This window comes from Zymoseptoria tritici, chromosome 17, assembly GCF_000219625.1.
Source record: "Zymoseptoria tritici IPO323 chromosome 17, whole genome shotgun sequence".
Taxonomy (NCBI): domain Eukaryota; kingdom Fungi; phylum Ascomycota; class Dothideomycetes; order Mycosphaerellales; family Mycosphaerellaceae; genus Zymoseptoria; species Zymoseptoria tritici.
Window position 1 is genome coordinate 127,590 of NC_018202.1, and position 17,723 is coordinate 145,312.

At 52.2% G+C, this 17,723-nt stretch overlaps 3 protein-coding genes across 3 annotated transcripts; 1 reads left to right on the forward strand and 2 right to left on the reverse strand.

Moving 5' to 3' along the window:
• Positions 1–6,199: 6,199 nt before the first annotated feature.
• MYCGRDRAFT_97792 (uncharacterized protein) lies at positions 6,200–7,745 on the reverse strand (the record flags this gene model as incomplete). Its single annotated transcript, XM_003847160.1, has 2 exons — positions 6,200–6,692; positions 7,540–7,745. 2 exons carry the CDS (start codon positions 7,743–7,745, stop codon positions 6,200–6,202), a joined length of 699 nt encoding a protein of 232 aa, XP_003847208.1.
• Positions 7,746–8,933: 1,188 nt separating this feature from the next.
• Positions 8,934–15,346, reverse strand: MYCGRDRAFT_97793 (uncharacterized protein; the record flags this gene model as incomplete). The annotated part of the gene is made up of 2 exons (XM_003847159.1): positions 8,934–9,890; positions 14,183–15,346. The coding sequence occupies 2 exons, from the start codon at positions 15,344–15,346 to the stop codon at positions 8,934–8,936; spliced, it is 2,121 nt and encodes a 706-aa protein (XP_003847207.1).
• Positions 15,347–16,337: 991 nt separating this feature from the next.
• On the forward strand, positions 16,338–17,167 carry MYCGRDRAFT_97794 (uncharacterized protein; the record flags this gene model as incomplete). The annotated part of the gene is made up of 3 exons (XM_003847097.1): positions 16,338–16,408; positions 16,596–16,867; positions 17,079–17,167. The coding sequence occupies 3 exons, from the start codon at positions 16,338–16,340 to the stop codon at positions 17,165–17,167; spliced, it is 432 nt and encodes a 143-aa protein (XP_003847145.1).
• Positions 17,168–17,723: the final 556 nt, after the last annotated feature.

The following is a 17,723-nucleotide window of genomic DNA, read 5'->3' on the forward strand; positions in this document are numbered from 1 at the left end:
CCACAGCCTTGTAATCAATCCTTGAGATCCTTCGGCTGCATAGAACTACCCTGAACCAGCGTCATGCCCTTCTCCCTTGTACACATGCAAGCAATGGTCTTAACTTCCCTCAGGTGTGGCTCATATCGCGTTTCAAAGACGGCAAACACCTCCAGCAGCTGCAGCTTCCACTCGCTCTTGCCCAGCCAGCGCATGAAAGTCTTGCATCGAGAGCCGTAGAGAATCGCATCGGCCAGAACATCGTCTCCGTCAGCAAACATCGCGCGGGATTGGGCTGCGGAAGAGGCCCGCTAGAACTAATTCATTGGCTGGGCGAGGTAGGCGTCCTTCCAGCGGTCCAGGGCTTGTTCGATGTCATCGTCGGCGGCGCAGGTGGAGGTGGATTCGCGGAGTTGATGTCGTTTGTCAGTCCTTCAGATCGTCGCGAGAGCTGGGCAGCGCAGCTTTGCGTCGGGTGTATCGGGTTGGCCGTCGCCATTGTGTCAGGAGCTGCCTGAGGCAGGAAAGAGTTGACGATCTCGCGCCACGTGACCCTTCCCCATGACGACGGGACATGCGACCTCTCACCTTTCCACTTCCACCCGACCCTGCTATTGTTCCTTCCCACTTTTCCTCTTGCTGCTTTTCCTCTCTCTACATACCCGCTTTTGCCTGCACTTCTCTGCCGGATCCGAGAGCGAGAGAGACAGAGTCCCGAAGAGGACAAGTAGCGGACTTAGAGGTAGGTAGGATTGGGTGAGGTAAGGGCGAGATGATGGAGGAGGGATACCTTCAGGAGGAGGTGTGTGAGGGGAGGTGGTAGTTTGTCATTTGCTTGTAGAGGCAGTTTGTCATTTGCTTGTGGAGGCTGCGGTCCTCACTGACAGAGGGTAAGATGCTTCCGTTGTGCAATCTCAATCCCGCCTCTTCACCCCCAGGGCTCTTACAGATCTCCCTCCTTATTCTTCCTCTGCTAGATATCCCATCCCTTCTTCGTCTCACTTCACCTCTGCATACCAACTTTCCTCTACCCGGCTCCCTTAATTCGACTCCTTGTCACCTCCACGATGCTGCTCAAGGCGTGTCTTTCACCTGCGCCTCCACCACCGCCGGGAATGCACGAAGCGAGCGACATCGAGCACCCTGAACCGGAGCCATGCTGCCCCGGTATTCTCAACGAGCACGACGACCCCAAGCGCTTCTTGCATTCACCTCTTCCAACCTCGACACAACGGCCGCTTTGTCCGATTGCACGTCGATCCCCGATGCACACGATTACTTACACCCCCAAAAGAGCCGGAACAACCGTCCAAGAACCACGGGTGGACCCGAGCGAAGGACAGAATGATACGTAGCGCGGAGGCAGTGCGACGACTCCGGCAGCAGAGGAAGCAGATCGGCGAACCGCGGATGGCATGGCGCCATGTCCAAGACCATGCCAGGATTTCAATGCAAAGACGGAGGCCGCTTGAAGAACCAACAAGACGAGACCTTGTTTGAGGAATTCGGGTCAGCGGTCCAATTCTCCTTTGTGGGCTTCAGGTTGCGTAGTTTCTCTCCAACAATCGGTTCATGATACTGGGTGATGATACTGCGTGCAGCGGAATGCTCTCCTCGAAGCGGATGATCAGCAAGACATGAGCACATGGCTTCACCCAGAAGATGAGTCTTCCGCGTACATGCAACCTCTTCTGCGAGCATGCTCATGTCGTATGCAAATGCTTTGCAACACACCAAGTCGTCGGACCCGTCTCTATGTGTGAATCCTACTGACACAGTCACACACTCACTGATCTGACCCTCACCCGAGCGGACCCCAACTCGAACTCGAAGCCAGACTCCATCCACATCGCCAAGTCTCAAGTTCCACTTGCCTGCTTCTACAGACTTTATTCCACCCTCGAGCCGCCCGCCTTCCCTACGACCATACTGCGACTTTGCACGCCCTACTCCTCCGCTAGCCAGACGTTGCTTTCCTTTCACCTCCGTTCCCTCTGGCACTCTGCGGTGCTCTCCGGATCCCTCACCGACTGGCCGCGCAGTGAACAGTCTTGTTCACCTTGTTCCCTGTTTATTTATGCATGGCGACTGTCTGTTTGAACGCGCTAGGGCGGAGGTGGTGGGAATATGGCCGGTAGAGGGCAATAAGGAGGAAAAGAAGAGAATGTCGGCGTCTGGCCGAAGGCGATGCAGACGAGGAGAAAACAATGTGAACTCTCTGTGACAAATCCTCGTTCACTCCCCTTCAAATCTTCATTCCATCCATCGGATCCTGCATCTCGACATCACTGCTGCTTAAGGAGGTACCCAGATATCGCATCTGACCAGATCGTCACGTCTATGCCGTCGAGTCCAAGGTCATTATTGACGCCCGGCTTGAAACTCACCCTGCGTGACTTTTGCACTAATGGGCACAACAGCGAACTGTCTTATGCACCTCTTCTCTAGTCTGATCAGGCTCACACACTTTCCTCCGGGAATTTCAGGAGACACGGCTGGAGTGGCTCGGCAGCGGTCTAGCCAAGAAGCTAGAATAGATTCGAAACTTGCGAAACTTGCGATCCGTTGGCCGAGTTCAACGACATCTTGCCTCAAAATAAAGAAAGTGGAACGTCCCGTCGGCTGCGAGATATCCACGACGAGATATATACACACACGCCTGATTGCGTTTATACCGCACCTGCGATCCCAAGCTTTCGAGCAATCTGGATGATGCAAAGAAAGCCTAAAAGCCAAGCGGTGACTAACTGACGCATGCTGCACTTCTCGCGGCTAGGCATCGAATGGCTGAGATTCGAGGCAGGAATGCTTCCTCCGTATTAAGCAGCCACATCTTGGCCGTTTGCCATGCACCCGGAGCGCATGAATGGCCCAACACACTCGATGCGCACCCGGGAACTCTAGGAAAACCCGGCATCGCATGGATTGGCCGTTGGGACGGTCGAGAGTGATGGGCTAGGAACAGCGTGGGCAGGCTGCGGTAGATGGTCGATCAGCGGGGTCACGGGAGGATGAAGTGGAGTGAATGATGTCGCTGTCGCCGGTGATGGGCGAAGGAGGCTCCATGGTATGTTGCAGTGCGGCACAGCTGAGTGCGTGTGTCTCACAGATAAGACGGGAGAAGGAGATGTGGTCGGCGGAGAGTCGGGGTCTGGTGGATGTTCACGTTTGCTCGGTGCAGGTGGTGCCTTGATTGGTACTCGGGCGGAGTGGCAGAGTATGTTGATGGAGGATCCAGAAGTCAGGGTAGGTAGGCAAGGGCCAAATACCTGAACTGATTGAATTTGAAGGTTTTAAGACTTGACAGTGGAATCTAGATTAGGGGTTCGGCAGGATTGCCGGTTCATGGACTGTCCTGCGGTGGCTGGTGGAATGTCCATCGGGCGAAGTGGCCGGCGCAGTAGTTCAAGACTTTGTTTCTACTTTGCCAGGACGGCAACAGGAACTGCATCCTTTATAAACATTCCCACTACTACAACAGAGCAAGCGTGCCTTGTATCCATAGCAGGGCATTGTACGTTCGGGACAGAGATATCCGCCGCATTATATATCCTTCTGCCTAGCACATATGCCTTCTCCATGGACCGATCGGCATAGTAAGGCTCGTCGTGCACCGGGTGTGTAGAGAGCGTCCGGATTCTGTGAGATGGTGTCGCCCACGCTAGCTCGTGAAATATAGAGAAAGTCTGCAAAATGACTTCGGTATAAGCGTGAGTGTGAGTGTGAAAAGTGCATAACAGAGCTGGGTTTTACCTCGTAATGCAGTCCCAATAATCTGATTGAAAGTCGAACTGCGCCATTTCAATCTCGTACAGGCCCGCCCATTTGCTAAAGGATATGCTTTCGTATTAGCATGCACGACTGGCTCTATCAGTCCGAAATGCACGGCCGGCGCACTACGCGGTTGAGATGTTTGCGAGCTCTGCCGTGCCTGATACGAAGCCGCTGTGGACGGAATCAAGCTCGTTGGGATGAGGATGTAGCCGATATACGTCGCCGTCGGGGCAGCCGTTGTGTAGGGAGAGAAAAATGGTCGTATGCCGGACTGAGAGCCAAAGCACGAGGATGCCAACCAGGACGTATGCGATGAGAGACAGCACGGCAGGCGGTCTGGTGGTAGGTGGTATGGAAAGGTTGTCGTTCTCTTGGTTGGGTAGATCGATATCCGACTCGAACCGCAACATGTGCGTTCATTCTGAGCGGATAAACGTACCGCGGAGTTGGTAACTGGCGTCATTGAAATTTCTGGCTTATGGCGTCGGCCGTCCCAGCCACAAGGAGGACAACCATAAGGAGACGCTGCGCATGTCTTGAACTACGTCTAGCTGGCTGGCTCGCTACTTCTAGCGGCTGTGCCAGTTGCTTTTTGAACACAAAAAACAATACTATTAGCATGGGCAGAGGCAGACTTACCCCTTTATTGCTATCTCTGCTCAAGAACGGTTACGGTGAACTCTTCCCTTGAATAGAGATGCACCACAGGCTTCCCAAAGAGCACAGCTCGCCGGTGTAAGAGCCTCCGCATGCATGCATTCGAAGGATTTGAGGATATCGTGGCTTGAAATTCGAGCACAGATCCTCGTATGATAGATGCTGGGCCAAGGCGTGCAAGAGTCGTGGATTTTCGGGGCGGATGCGAAATTCATAGGATCGAATTCTGGGCCGTAGCCAGCGAAGGTAATCCGTCGGTCTGAGCATTTCTGCCTGAGCGCGAAGTATCCCAGGACGTGGTGCTTTAAGTTTAGCCCGAAGAGCCTCGTGCTGTAGGAAGAGAGGGAGTGCCGAAGCTGTTTTGCGATCGATGGACGGTACACAGACGTTGTGACGGTGCGAGTTAATGTATCCTTTCGTGTCGGCTGTTGGATGATCAGTATCGCAGTGCAAGGGTGAACTCAGCTCTGCGTAAAATTCGTAGTTCTCTTCTCGACAGGCGGTGTTCCTGAGCTGCTTGCTGTGCGGATTGCAGGACTGCTAGCGGTAACAAGAGAGTTTGGCATCGGGCGAAGGCGGAGGAGGCGGAGGAGGTCTTCTTGGCGGATCGGAGGCCATGGTTTGTACTGTTTGTAGTGGAGCGGGACGTGGCACATCGCCGAGAAGGCCAATCCTCTTTTCGCGAATGAAAACGTCCTTCGCCTCGAGCGACCCACAGAAATGTCGCAATGGCCGAGAAAAGAGGAGCGAGAGAGAAGCCGTCTCAATCGATCGTATCAGGTTGTGCTAGGACTGTGACAGGCTTCCAAACGAGATGCTCCACCTCAAGGCGGCAGGACACTGTGGTCAGAATCACCGTCGCCGACGCCTCTTGGATGATTCGCCGAAGAAATTGCAGTCCATGGAGACCGAGCTCATTGTCGACGTCCCTCAGCATTTGCCACCACCTCCAGCGCCAAGATAAGGGTTATCGAAGACGACCTCATAGATGATTTGGAGGAGGATTGCGAAGCCTCTCACAAGCCGTGCTCACCGCAACTTTCCGGAGGTGAAACTTGCAAGGAAACTGTCAGACGGCCGCACTCCCGAGATACAGCACCATCCCAACATTTTTGGCGGAACTTCCGAAGCGAGCCGAGGAAGATGCAACGAGCTTCAACGGCGCGATGGCCTTCTGGGCTGCCCATTGGAGCCAAGCCGATGCACTTCCAAGAGACAACGACGAGGTTTCCGCCTCTCTGGTGCTAAACCTCGACTGCTTTGTCTCGTCCTTTCTGCATCCGCTTTGGATAAGCAAAGGCTGCTCCGTATGTTTCGAGGAGGAGTGTCTCGTAGACTGGATGCCTAAGAGACAGCAACGCATCGACCACCGGTCGTTAGACCGGGGAGCTTCTGCTGGCCACAGGAGGAATATGTCGATAGCCATCTCGCAAGTGGCAGTGTGCAGATGAGCGCTAGCCGGCCGAGGGATTGATGGAAGAGATGAAGCTTTGCAGAGTCGAGCAAAGCGCCCGTAGCCTTGCTCGCCGTCTTGCTGTGCTAAGGTAATTGTGCACAAGTTGGAGAGAGAAGAATATAGGATAACACAACAGTACTTGCCTGAGGCGTCGATGTTTACTTGAACCAGCTGTCTGTACGAGTTATTAGAGCGTCACCGATCAGCTGCTAGCCGTCTTTTGAGGCAGAATCTTTCATCTACACATGTGTTGTTCCTCCTCATGGCACTCGGCTTGCACTATTTGAGCGGAGCACTTCGTGTCATTGACAGATTCCTCCTCATTCTGTCTCATCATTCTCCAGAATCCTCCTCAGCGTACCCCTCCTGTAAGTGGTGGTCCGTGTAGGCTTCGAGTAGGTTTCCAACCAAGGACTTGTCGATTGCGCCGTCTTGCTTGTATGAGTCTTGCGTTGTCTGTGCCAGATCTTTGAGTCGGTCGAGATTCAGCCTCTTGAAGTACCCCTCACGGTCGAACAACTCGGTGACGTTGTACATCTCCGGACCATAGTCGGTCATGCCGAAGCCCATCGGACTGCTTCTGTCGTCCTCGTCGCCCTCTTCCGGATCGGAGTAATCGGCCTCGAAGTCATCGGCCTCGTGCGGTTGTCCGAACTTATCGCCCTTTTTCGGATCGGAGCTTTCGTCCGGGTCGTTTAAAGCCAGCTCGTACTCTTCGAAGTAGCCCTTCTCCAAGTCGTGGACAGGTTCATTGGAGTCGTATTCGGTGGAGTCGTATTCGGTGGAGTCGTATTTGGTGGAGTCCCAGTCTTCCGAACTGCCCGGCCTGTCCAAATTTTCAGATTGATCTGTGTCGACTTCGTGTGCATGCTCTTCTTGTGCCTCTGGAGAAGGAAGCCATGTTGATGATTACATGACTCGTTTCGAAGCGCCGGTCCAGTGGATGGTTGGAAATGAGTTGAAGTGACGTGCGCCCGGTATATCTCGTACGCGCATTGGTATGTATCCAACTCCAGACTCGTCCAACTGCAGGACTCTCAAATCGCGGACAGGAAATCCTCCCAAGTGCCATGAATCCCCTTTCATGCTTCAGCTCTGCGATTTTGCGTGGTCGAAGATTCGGGGCGGAGGTGGTGGTCCGACGACGAGATTGGAGTGGTTCGTGAGCGAGTACAGGGCTGGAGGCGCGCAGCAATCGGTGAGCCTCCTTGCATCGCGGCCGAGAAGCTGGACAAGTCGCCAGCACGATGGAATCCGAATTCTCTCGGAGCACTTCTTTCACATCTGCCGGAGCAGAATATGCGTAGTGGTCGTCCTCATCTTCGTCCTATCCATCTCAACTGGCCTTGCCATCGGCACCGTCCGGCTTCTACGGACCGTCTTCTCATTTTTATCCGACCTCGCCATCTACTCCAGACCGCGTGAATGGTCACACACGGCCCCAGCAGAAGTTCAAGGACATGCAGGCGGCTATGTCCGTCACGCTTACAGTCCCGCCGTGTCGGTATGAGAAGCAAGGGATGATTCCAGAAGGTTACACGCAGCGGCCCATGAGATCTCTGCCAAGTTGTACCTCCGACTTTCGCACACGCTGCGAACCACTCCATTGTCCTCTGAGGTAAGAATCGTTAGCTCACACCGTTTGCTTCTCCTATCGTTGTAAACGCTCTTACTCCGCAATATGGGTAGAAAGCGAGCCAGAAAAGACGACGACGAGGACAGGTACTACATCTCGGAGCCCGATTATGCGAGGCACGAGCCACGTATCATTATGCGCAAGAAGCAACAACGAAGGTATCTCGACGCCAAGGTCCGGCGAGAGCAGGAGGAGGAGCCGTGGGAGCAGTGTGCTTGGCAATAGCAGCGGCGGGACGGTCATGGCGAGGAAGCGGGAGACATGCAAGCGAGACTCGGTGCACAATGGCAGCACCCGGCAGAAGTCATCATCCATCGAGCCGTCCCGACTAATCCACGGCGTATCGAATCGGTGCATGTGGATTGTGGTCCGCCTGAGACTGCAGGCATCGACGAGATCGTTATTTCTCGCAGCGGCAATGAAAATGCGCCCACGATACTATCAGGATCCGGCAGTCGTCCCGTTAGATCAACTAGGGCGAAGCAAGGAGACTCCGCGATGCCTCGAACTTGTACACAGCCGTCGAACGACGCCACTAGCACGAGGAAGCTTCCTCCACTGCCTCCACTGCCATCATTGCTCTTTCACGGAGATCTTTCCCAGTCCGCAGCTTCCTCGGTGCACAGCTATGTAGCCACGCGCCCGGAAATCGACTAGTCTCCTGGACGCCTCTGCGGAGCAACGGACGCCAGGTCGATACGGTTACAGGTCAGCTCTTCCAGATCGTGAAGACCCTGAACTTCGCCGACTCGGCTGTCACAGCCATCACGATTTTTTTCTTGAAGCTACCAACAACAGTGTTGAGATGAGTTTGTCCAGGCGGACGGCTCTAGGTGGTTCCATTCCGATTTTGTTTGCTTTCGGTGGTAGGAGGAAGGCAGACGTCACAGTTAGGGAACTGGTTTATGTTGTTGCCGGTGTGGTCCCATTGATGGCGAGGAGGCAAGACGTACCGACCTGACGCAGAACGCGATTGATCGTAGAAGACCGATAGACTACTTAGGTCAAAAGCCTTGGATTCCTGACCGAGGAGTTGGCGCTGTTGAGATGAAAGTCGGCCATGGTTCTCTGCTCGGCATCTCCATTGCGGTCATCGGGAGTGACCTTCGATGGGAGGTATGCCTTTGATGTTGCGCGAGATAAATCCAATGCCACAGCCCATCCTCATTACAGAATTAATGGGACCAGCAAGGTTGAATCGATTGTCCGATCTGATCGGCGAGTGGGCCTCGACGTGTTCAGATCAGAGCAACATATTGGACCGGTCTGATGAACATCGCTACGGGCACTCACTCATCTTCGCTTCGTACCTCATCAATCTTGGGCTCGCTGGATGTGACAGTCTAACATACAAGTCTGATCAAATCGATCAGTCTGCGCAGACATATATGCCTCCCATTCACTGTCCGGATCGTTCTCCATTGCGATGACTCAACGCCACGCAAACTCCGACTTTTCCATCCCATACTCGGTACGTCGTGCGGCGATGAAACCTGCCAGGTGACGCATATGCTTTTGGACCACCCGCAGACGCACATTGAGAGTTTCGGGCTGGCTCCCTTTGAGCCTTCGCAGCTGCGCCTCCAATTGGGTGATCGTAGTTTCGGTAGTTCGAGTTTGCGTGAGACCGCGCTGAGCAGCAAGCGAAGCTTCGAAGGACACAATCTCCTCTTGTACGTCGCCGTCGAACTGATTTTCAGCGCCGCCAGAGCGGTCCAAGGCAAAGGAAGCAAGGTAGGTAATGAGCGCGACATCGGCAAGGAGGGCCTCCGCGAGAGCCGCTTTGGCGTCCAGAGCTTCGCAAATCAACTTGCTCAACTTATTGTGGTAACGGATTTCCTCCGCGGTTTTGGTAACTCGACCGCCCTTTTTAGAGCTGTTGGGCTGGGAGATGGTAGAGATGACATCGGCGGTAGATGGCAATACGTCGGCGACGGTCGCAAGGGCAGCGCCTGGATCGTTGTCGCCGTCGGCGGTACCAGAAGCCAACGTGGTGATCGCGTGTGACCAGATGGGTGAAAACGCTACAATGTCGTCCGGGACTGGACGATGTATGCACATGCACGTCGCTGCGATAACAACGGCATAGTGGGGGAATGTCGTGATCACTGGTGTGAACTCGACCACTTCGATGTCTTCGTCGTTCTCCATCTCGCGGGACAGATGTTGCTTGATGTTGCCCACATCGATTGCTGTTTCTTCCGCCAGGTAGAGGCGGCAAGTCTTCCGCTTGTCAATGTACGCACATGCCACAATGTGGCCCGCTTCGTTCGTGTACAGGATACACGTGCGGCTATCAATGGGGTATGCACTGGTGTCATCCACGCGCCGGCAAGAGGTCCGCAGCCCTTCTTCGTCACTTCCGCCTTTTGCGATGGCGGTGAGCCACTGTTGGGAGGAATCTTCGTGACGAGTGTCAACAGGAGGATCCACCAGCGACGACAAGATTCCTTTCGAGGCGGATGGGCGAAGAGAGGCGTTGAGCATCTGACGCTTGGTATGGCGGTCATCATCGGGTGGCTCGGAAAGTTGGCGCTTCACAGTGCGGTGAACAATCAATCCATGGATTGAAGGATTGGTCAATCCTCATAGCTTGGTTAATCAATCCACACTATAGCATTAGATTGCAGGGGTCTTAATCTATTAATCCATAAGTAGTGGATAGATTAGCTTGGATTGACGGATTAGTGTTGTTAGTAGATATAGTAGTGTTAGTAGTAGGAGGTCTTAAGAAGCGGTTTTAAAGGCTATATAAATGCTGCTCTGGCCGCACATTCGAGCACGCACCGGCGCACATCTCTTACTTGCGCAAACGACTCGCATAGAGCCTAGAAACGACGAATCTACTATTAAACGGTCGGCTAATAAGAAGGCTAGAAACTCCTTCAGTTTTTATAACTCAGCTATGTTTATAGCGGTAAGGGCGGTGTAGTGTTGTTCGTAAGGCTCTTAGTAAGGCTCTTAGTAAGGCTCTTAGTAAGGCTCTTGGTAAGGCTCTTAGTAAGGCTGTTGTGACGGTGTTAGCGCGGTTGTTAGCTCTATAGCTTTATAGCTTAGTCGCTATATAAGGCCTTAATGTCGAAGAGCGAGTGCGTTGCTTAAACGACTAGCACGGTAGTGTCGGTCTTGTCGTTCTCGAAGAAGCATTCATAGCTCGTCGTCGTCGCTACCTCTACGTATCCATAAGTCCACGTAATAACCGCCTCTTTAGTCCAGCTCTGTAGACAGCTAGCGGCATTAATCGTGTGCTCTGCGAGGTTGTTGCGGCGGTTAGTTACTATAAGGCCGGTCTAGCTAAACTGTCGCTCTAGGCCGTTACTTATTAGCGGTGTTGTAAGGATATTAAGCGCTATACGTATAAGTTGTAGCCATTCTACGCGTTTGCTCTACTACTATTCGAAGACGTCGCTAACGTAGTAGTTTAATGCAAGTGATGAATACAGACGCTATTGCTCTTAAGGTGTTGCGACCGTTCTGCTCTAGTGTTGTTCCTTGGCCGCTTCTTCTTTACTACTGCCTTAAATGTCTACGAACGTAGACGCCGGCTCTTAAACGCTCGTCTGCTAGTGCCGTCTACTACGCTTAGTTAGTAAAGCTGCTTGTGGTAAGGGTAGTGTTAGAGCCGCGGTAGCTTTAAAGGCGTTCGGAAGGATAGAGTAACGAGCCTAGAGGTGTTACATAACTTCCTTAGCTGTGTTAATCCACTTAGGCCTGTTATACTACTCTCGACGTAGGTAGATCCAGTTATATCGCGGATGCAGAACGACCGCTGCTATATAGACTAGCGACTTATCGGTAAGGGCGTAATAGGCGTCTAGCTTCTGCTATACAAGGTTAATATTGTTCTTAAAGTAAGACTCTTAGTGTAGCTTAGGAGCGTCCGGATTGTCTACAATAGCCTTATTAGCGTTGTTAATACTATACGTGCGCTTTACGCTCTCGAAGTAAGCTAGCAGCTTCTATATTATTAGCAACACCTGCTATATATAGCTATGCTTTCTAACGTCGCCTTAGAGCTTAATCGTTGCGGTGGCCAGCAGCTTAAGGATCTTAAAGTATTTAGTAAGCGTCTGCTAGTCGTCGTAAGTAAGTACATTATTAAGGATAACTGGACGCTTCTTCTTCTTCGCCGGTTTTGCCTTATATACGTTCTTAGCGGTCTATTCGTTCTTATAGTTCGTCCACTTGTTGCGCTCGTTAAGGATAAAGCGCTTAATAGCATCGCGAAGCTCTAGTGCACGTGCAATTATAGCGAAGAGGCTGTTCTATCGAGTGTCGTTATCGCGGACGAGCTTGTATATAGTAAGGGTAAAGGAGCCTATAATATCGACCGCGCTAGCGACGAAGAGCTCGGCTTAAATAGCTACCAGCTTGTTAACGCGTTAAGTACTCCGAAGGATGTAGGTAATAATATTATAAAGCATACCGACGGCTCTACGCTTGCGCTATAATATAAGAAGATCTCGCTCTGCCTTACTATTATTGTCGAGGTCGCTCTCGAGCACGTTGTCGTCGGCATAGCCGAGCATAACACACTTCGCGACGAGGTTGATGATATAGCTAACATAGCGTAGCCGCCGCGTCTTTAGATCGAAGTTAAAGAGCTCGGCGAGCGCTTCTATACACGTGTTGTTGTTATATATATTGTCGCTGTAGAAGTAGCCTATCTTATCGTTAGGGATGCCGAAGTAGGCTATAATTAAAGCAATAGTGTTAGCAATGTTAACACCGCTGTAAGCATTATAGTATAAGGGTAGGCTAAGCAGGAAGTTCTATATCTTGCCGCAGTTGTCGATAAAGTGGACGACAATGCCTACGAGCAATAGTCTATTGCGAGAGCTCTATAGATCGAATAAGAAGTAAATTAAGCTAAGAGCGGTCTAAAGTAGCTTAATAACAATTAGTACGAATCTAGCATACGCCTTATAAAGCTAGCAGCTTATAGTAGTATAATCCGGCAAGGAGTCTGCACATAGAGGCTAAAGGTATAGCAGCAGGGCTTAGAAGTAGAGGTTGTCGACCTTGCGGAAGGGGATATAGCAGAAGCAGATCTATTGCAACAGTAGGCTCTTAAAGTAGAAGGCATTAAACGCCGCGGACAATCGACTAAGGGTGTTATTGTTAGCGCTCTAAAGACTAAGCTGCTCTACAATAGAGCGCTTCTTCGAGACGACTACACCGTTAGCCGCCTTACCTTAACGCGTTGTCCTATGCTTCCGCTCTATATGCTTGCTTGCGCTACTTGTCTAAGAGCTAGTCTCGTATTTGTGTAATATTAAGCTATATATAATATAGCACTCTTTATAGACCTAGAACTCTCTACCTTTTAAATTATCGAGCCGCTAGCTATACTGCTAAACCTACGAGTCCTTCTAAAGCTTAGACTACGAGATATAGCAGTTACGGAGGTAGTATCGTATAAGGTCGAGGCCTTCGTAGCCGGCGATCGTTAGTAGACGTAATAGCGGTTAAACAGTCGTGCTGCCGAAGTCGTTAGTGCGTTAGTCGGCGGTAGGGATGTTAAGCTACGAGCTGGCGATCGTGTCGGTAAGGGCGCTGTCGGTGTCTGCGAGCGAGTCTGCCTATAATAACTGCGGAAACGAAGATAATAGAAGCGATGTTATAGTTATTATAGTATCGAGGGTGTAAGGAATAAAGCTAAGGAAACAGAGTTTAATAGTGCGGCTTGGCATCTCTAACGCTAGTATCGTTAACATGTTACGGTAACTATTTGAATATAATCCAGGTTTGCTAGCACAACTAAAAGTAGTTTATTCGAAAGCGCGAGGTCTACGCTAAAATGCAAACTAAAAATCATGTCGATATAGTAGGTATTAAGAATAATGTTAACATTACAGCTGTTTAGTTATTAAATGTCGAGAGATTGCTGTAGCTAAAAGTCTAATTCTTAATCTTAAAACCTTCTAATATTTCTAGACTCGATAACTCTATAGCTACATACCCGATAATACTTATTCTTTTTTTGTAGGAAAGCGCCGATCGGGATCTCTACGACGCGCCTACTACAAATGCAATATGTAGGTTTTCTAGTAGAGAAATCCAGTATTAAGAAGTATGTAAAGTCGGATTAGAGCTAAGATGCGGCTCTGCGCTAGCATATGCGCGGAGTCCCCGCGTTTCGGCTGCTCCCCGACTAATAGGATCGATAGATTTATAAGGCTCCGCAATTAGGGTTTAAGCTTAGGTTTACGACTTCTCTTCGAATTCCTCGAATTAACCCTAACCTACACCTTTATAACAACAACGACTTGCACACTATCGACAATACCCTTAATCTATTAAGATTAGTCAATCCGAGCTACACGGATTAGACAATCCACCATTTTTGCTCCGCCTACGGCGCGCTAGCCTCCGGCGGTGCCTGCAGTAGGCGGAGCACTACTACTACTACTACTACCCCCGTCGTAGAAGGATTAACTAATCTACCTTAATCCGGATTAACTAATCTACTACAATCCAGACAATCTATAACTACCGGATGGATTAATCAAGCCGGACAATCTACAACATGGCCAACAATCCGGACAATCCGCACCCTGCGGATTGGTGCGATTGATTGTTCACCGCACTGGCGCTTCATGTCGGCGGCGGTGTTAAACTCGCCGATCTAAGCATAGTTAGTCGGTGAGGGTGGAAGCATTAGAGTAAGGGAGACGGACTTGTATTGTGGGAGAGTGCTCGCGGGTAGTAAGAGTGGACCGGATGGCGTCCGGCGGAGAGGAAAGAAGCGAGGTGGGATTCAGCGGTCCATCCCGTGAGGTGCAGGTGGTAAAGTCCAGCTTGATCAACGTCGACGCGCCTTCTTCCTCGGTGACTGCTCGTGACGATGCGACGTCTCGTGTCTTGGAGTATGCGACGGGTGTGTCGTCGGGGGTGTTGATGTCCATGTCCACGTCCATGTCCTCGCCCATTTCCGTGCCCGTCTCACCACCATCTTCACCTTCACCTCCAGCACCACCACCGACGTTCGCATCCGAAGATGGACTTGGAGACGAGCGATCAGACATGGCTTGGCCAGGGGATCTTGCTCGCTCCAATTCTGCAGATGCGTCGTCGTCTTCCTCTTCTCCATTTCCTTTCTGCCTGTCCTCCTTGTCCTGCTCACCCTGCTCGTACTCCTCGTCCTGCTCGTCCTGCTCGTCCTGCTCATCGTTCTCTTCTCCCTTCAACATCGACTGCACGGCCTCCCGGACATCAGCAGGCGAAAAGGGCTTCCTCTTCCTGTTCCTCCACGTCGTCGCCAGGTCCCCTCGCCGGGCGTGTGCAGCCTCCTCGATCGCTGTCCGCAATGCCTCGAACGAAGTGTCGCGCTTCAACGTACTCTGCCCTTTCAGTAGTTCGTTCAGGAATCTCTCGCTCCGGGACTGGTCGCCGAAACGCGCATACAGCTCGTCGATGCCGAGCTTCCACCTTCCATTCGCCAACGCCTGTCGGCGATGAGATGTGATCCATGTCGTGGTTCGGTCGCGGCGTTCGAGCGCGGCCCGGGCGGCGGCAATGTCGTGTCGTGTACGGTTGTCGGTGTTGAAGTCCAGAGCGAACTGTTCCAGAAGCGCGTCGTCCTTGGGGTGAGGCCTCGGGTTGCACGTGCGCTTCATTGCCATAGTAGGTTTGAAGAAGCGAGAAGAAGAGATTGGGAGGTGAGGGAGAGTGAGGATGAGAGTGAGGATGAGAGTGAGGATGAGAGTGAGGATGAGAGTGAGGATGAGAGTGAGGATGAGAGTGAGAGTGAGAGGGCGAGTGAGAGTGCGAGACGGCAAACCCACCAGCTCCTTCCTAACACCGGGCTTGATCCGATCATGCCGCCGGCGTGACTTTGACATGTTCTTGACATGGAAGTACTCACCTGAACCGCTACCACCTCGAAACAGTGTCTCGTCTTCATCCAATTTATCGACATCTTCTTAATCCATCATCTCCTCGCTGCTTAATCCATCGTCTCCTCGCTGCTCAATCCATCAGCTCCTCGCTGCTCAATCCATCATCTCCTCGCTGCTCAATCCATCATCTCCTCGCTGCTCAATCCATCATCTCCTTGCTGCTCAATCCATCATCTCCTTGCTGCTCAATCCATCATCTCGACCGGCGTCGCTCTTCTACTACAAGATCACATCCACGACCTTCACTTTCACAATTGACGAGACCAGAGGCGACTGTCAAAAGGGTTCATAGAACCACATCATTGCCGACAACATGTTCGTGATCCTCAAGGGGTACGGCTCCATCCACGGCACTGCACCTCTTGCCATGACTATCGTCCGAGGTCGGCCGACGACATCTCCATTGTCCATTGTCCCATCGTATATCCAGCTCTTCCTTGCCGTCACCACCGTGTGCTCGGAAAGTGAGTGCGTTTTTTTCCCTCCCAAGTCTACCGCATCTCGCTCCGCAGTCCGTGAACTTCCATGCTCTTCACTTTCCGGCTCGCACAATCGCAAAGGCGGCGTGGAAAAAGACCTCGCTGCTGAGACTTGGGAGAATGGCGGGATGACAGGTGTCCCTGGTAGTTCCAAGTACTCTAGGGCTCCATCCATGATGACGCAGTTCTATTGATTTGGTCGTCACACAGCAGCACACAACGACTAGACCACTCTTGACGCATTCCGACAACATCACCACCACTCTCGACGTATTGCGACAACATCGTCTCCGTGACCACAACAATCCCAGTCTTGATGCATTGCGACCATGACCCTCACCGCCTGTCGCGCCCTCCGACGCAAACAAGCACAACCATGTCGCACTCATGGCTGAATGAGAAGAAGAAGCAGAGTCGATCGATTCTTCGGCAGCAAACAAAACCATATCGCACTCATGGCTAGCAGGAAGAAGAAGCAGGAGTCGATTGATATCTCGTGGGGTCGTGGGACTCCCGCGAACATACAGTGCGAAAGGCAAAGACCGGTCAATTCGGGGCAAGATGCGGAGTCCTTTTGGTACCTCCACCCTCGCTTGAGTGACCTTCCTGAGCAATCTCTTGCCGGAGAAGGCACGGAGACGGTTGATTTGGGACGAGAGGACTGGACCAACTGAGGGAACTGGAGAGGTCGGGTGTCTAGCGAAATCCTACAGCCGTCTTGCTTCCGGCTGCCTCTTCAAAACTTCACAGCATCGCCGCGTGTCTCTGCTTGGAAGAACGCCCAACTCCTTCAAGGACTCTCCGGCTCTCAGTCCGCCGTCCAACATGCCACCCACATTCGGCACCACGGACTTTAACATTGAGCGACTCCTCGAGCGTGGCAAATCCGCGCTGAAGCTCCACGACACAGAATTGGAGATTCATGAATCTTTTCCGACTCCAGTGTTTGGAGGGCGGGACCGAGCTCCGCAAGATGGCGTTTCGCGTAAGAAAAAATCCCGTTGACAACTTTTTGGGGAGCAGGATCGCCAACGGTGGAGATTCACCCACTTCAAACCCACTGCTGCGAGCGACGACGAGTCCACCCAGGACCAGGAGCGGCGATTTCTCACCTCCACGACCATCAACCTAGAGATTTTGACGATCTGCGCCTGCGACAATCTTCCTCGACTCGAGCGTCGGACCCTTCTCAACAGGCCCACACGACTCCATACGCCAGAGATTTTACGAAGAGATGGACAAAGAGAACAACAAATACAACAAGGATGATGAAGATTGTGCATAAGAGCCGGCATGGGACATGCGGACGAAGCGGGAAGTATGATTGAGCCTGGCGAAAGGCCTCGAGTCGATGCTCACGTTCAAACCAAGTGCAAGACTTCGAGCTTCATGAACTGTTAGGGAAGGGCATCAAAGATCTTCTTCGTCCGCGTGGAAGATGGGAAGCGTATTGCCCGGAGCCTGCAGCGATCCACCCTGTCTGTGTGCAAGGCCTGCCGCGGATCTTCTTGATTTTGCCAGCCTCCATCGCTCACTCACTCACTCTCGCCGCCGATCCGCTCCTGTCCGGCATACTAAGGCGTCCCATCCCGGACACATTCCCTAAAAACCAGCGCTTTCGCGACCACTGCTAGCCGAATCCAGCCTGTGCGTCTCCATCCCGCTCGAACCCGCGAACATCTGCGCCAAGAATATGACTTCTCCGCGGACCTCTGTGCAACGAAAGACGACGCCCGCGCGCTCTATCAGCGAATTCACGACGTTCCGGATTTCTGCACCCACAACGCTACCTCCAAGCCCTACACCAAAACCGGCATCAGCCAGCTCACCTATCAAATGCC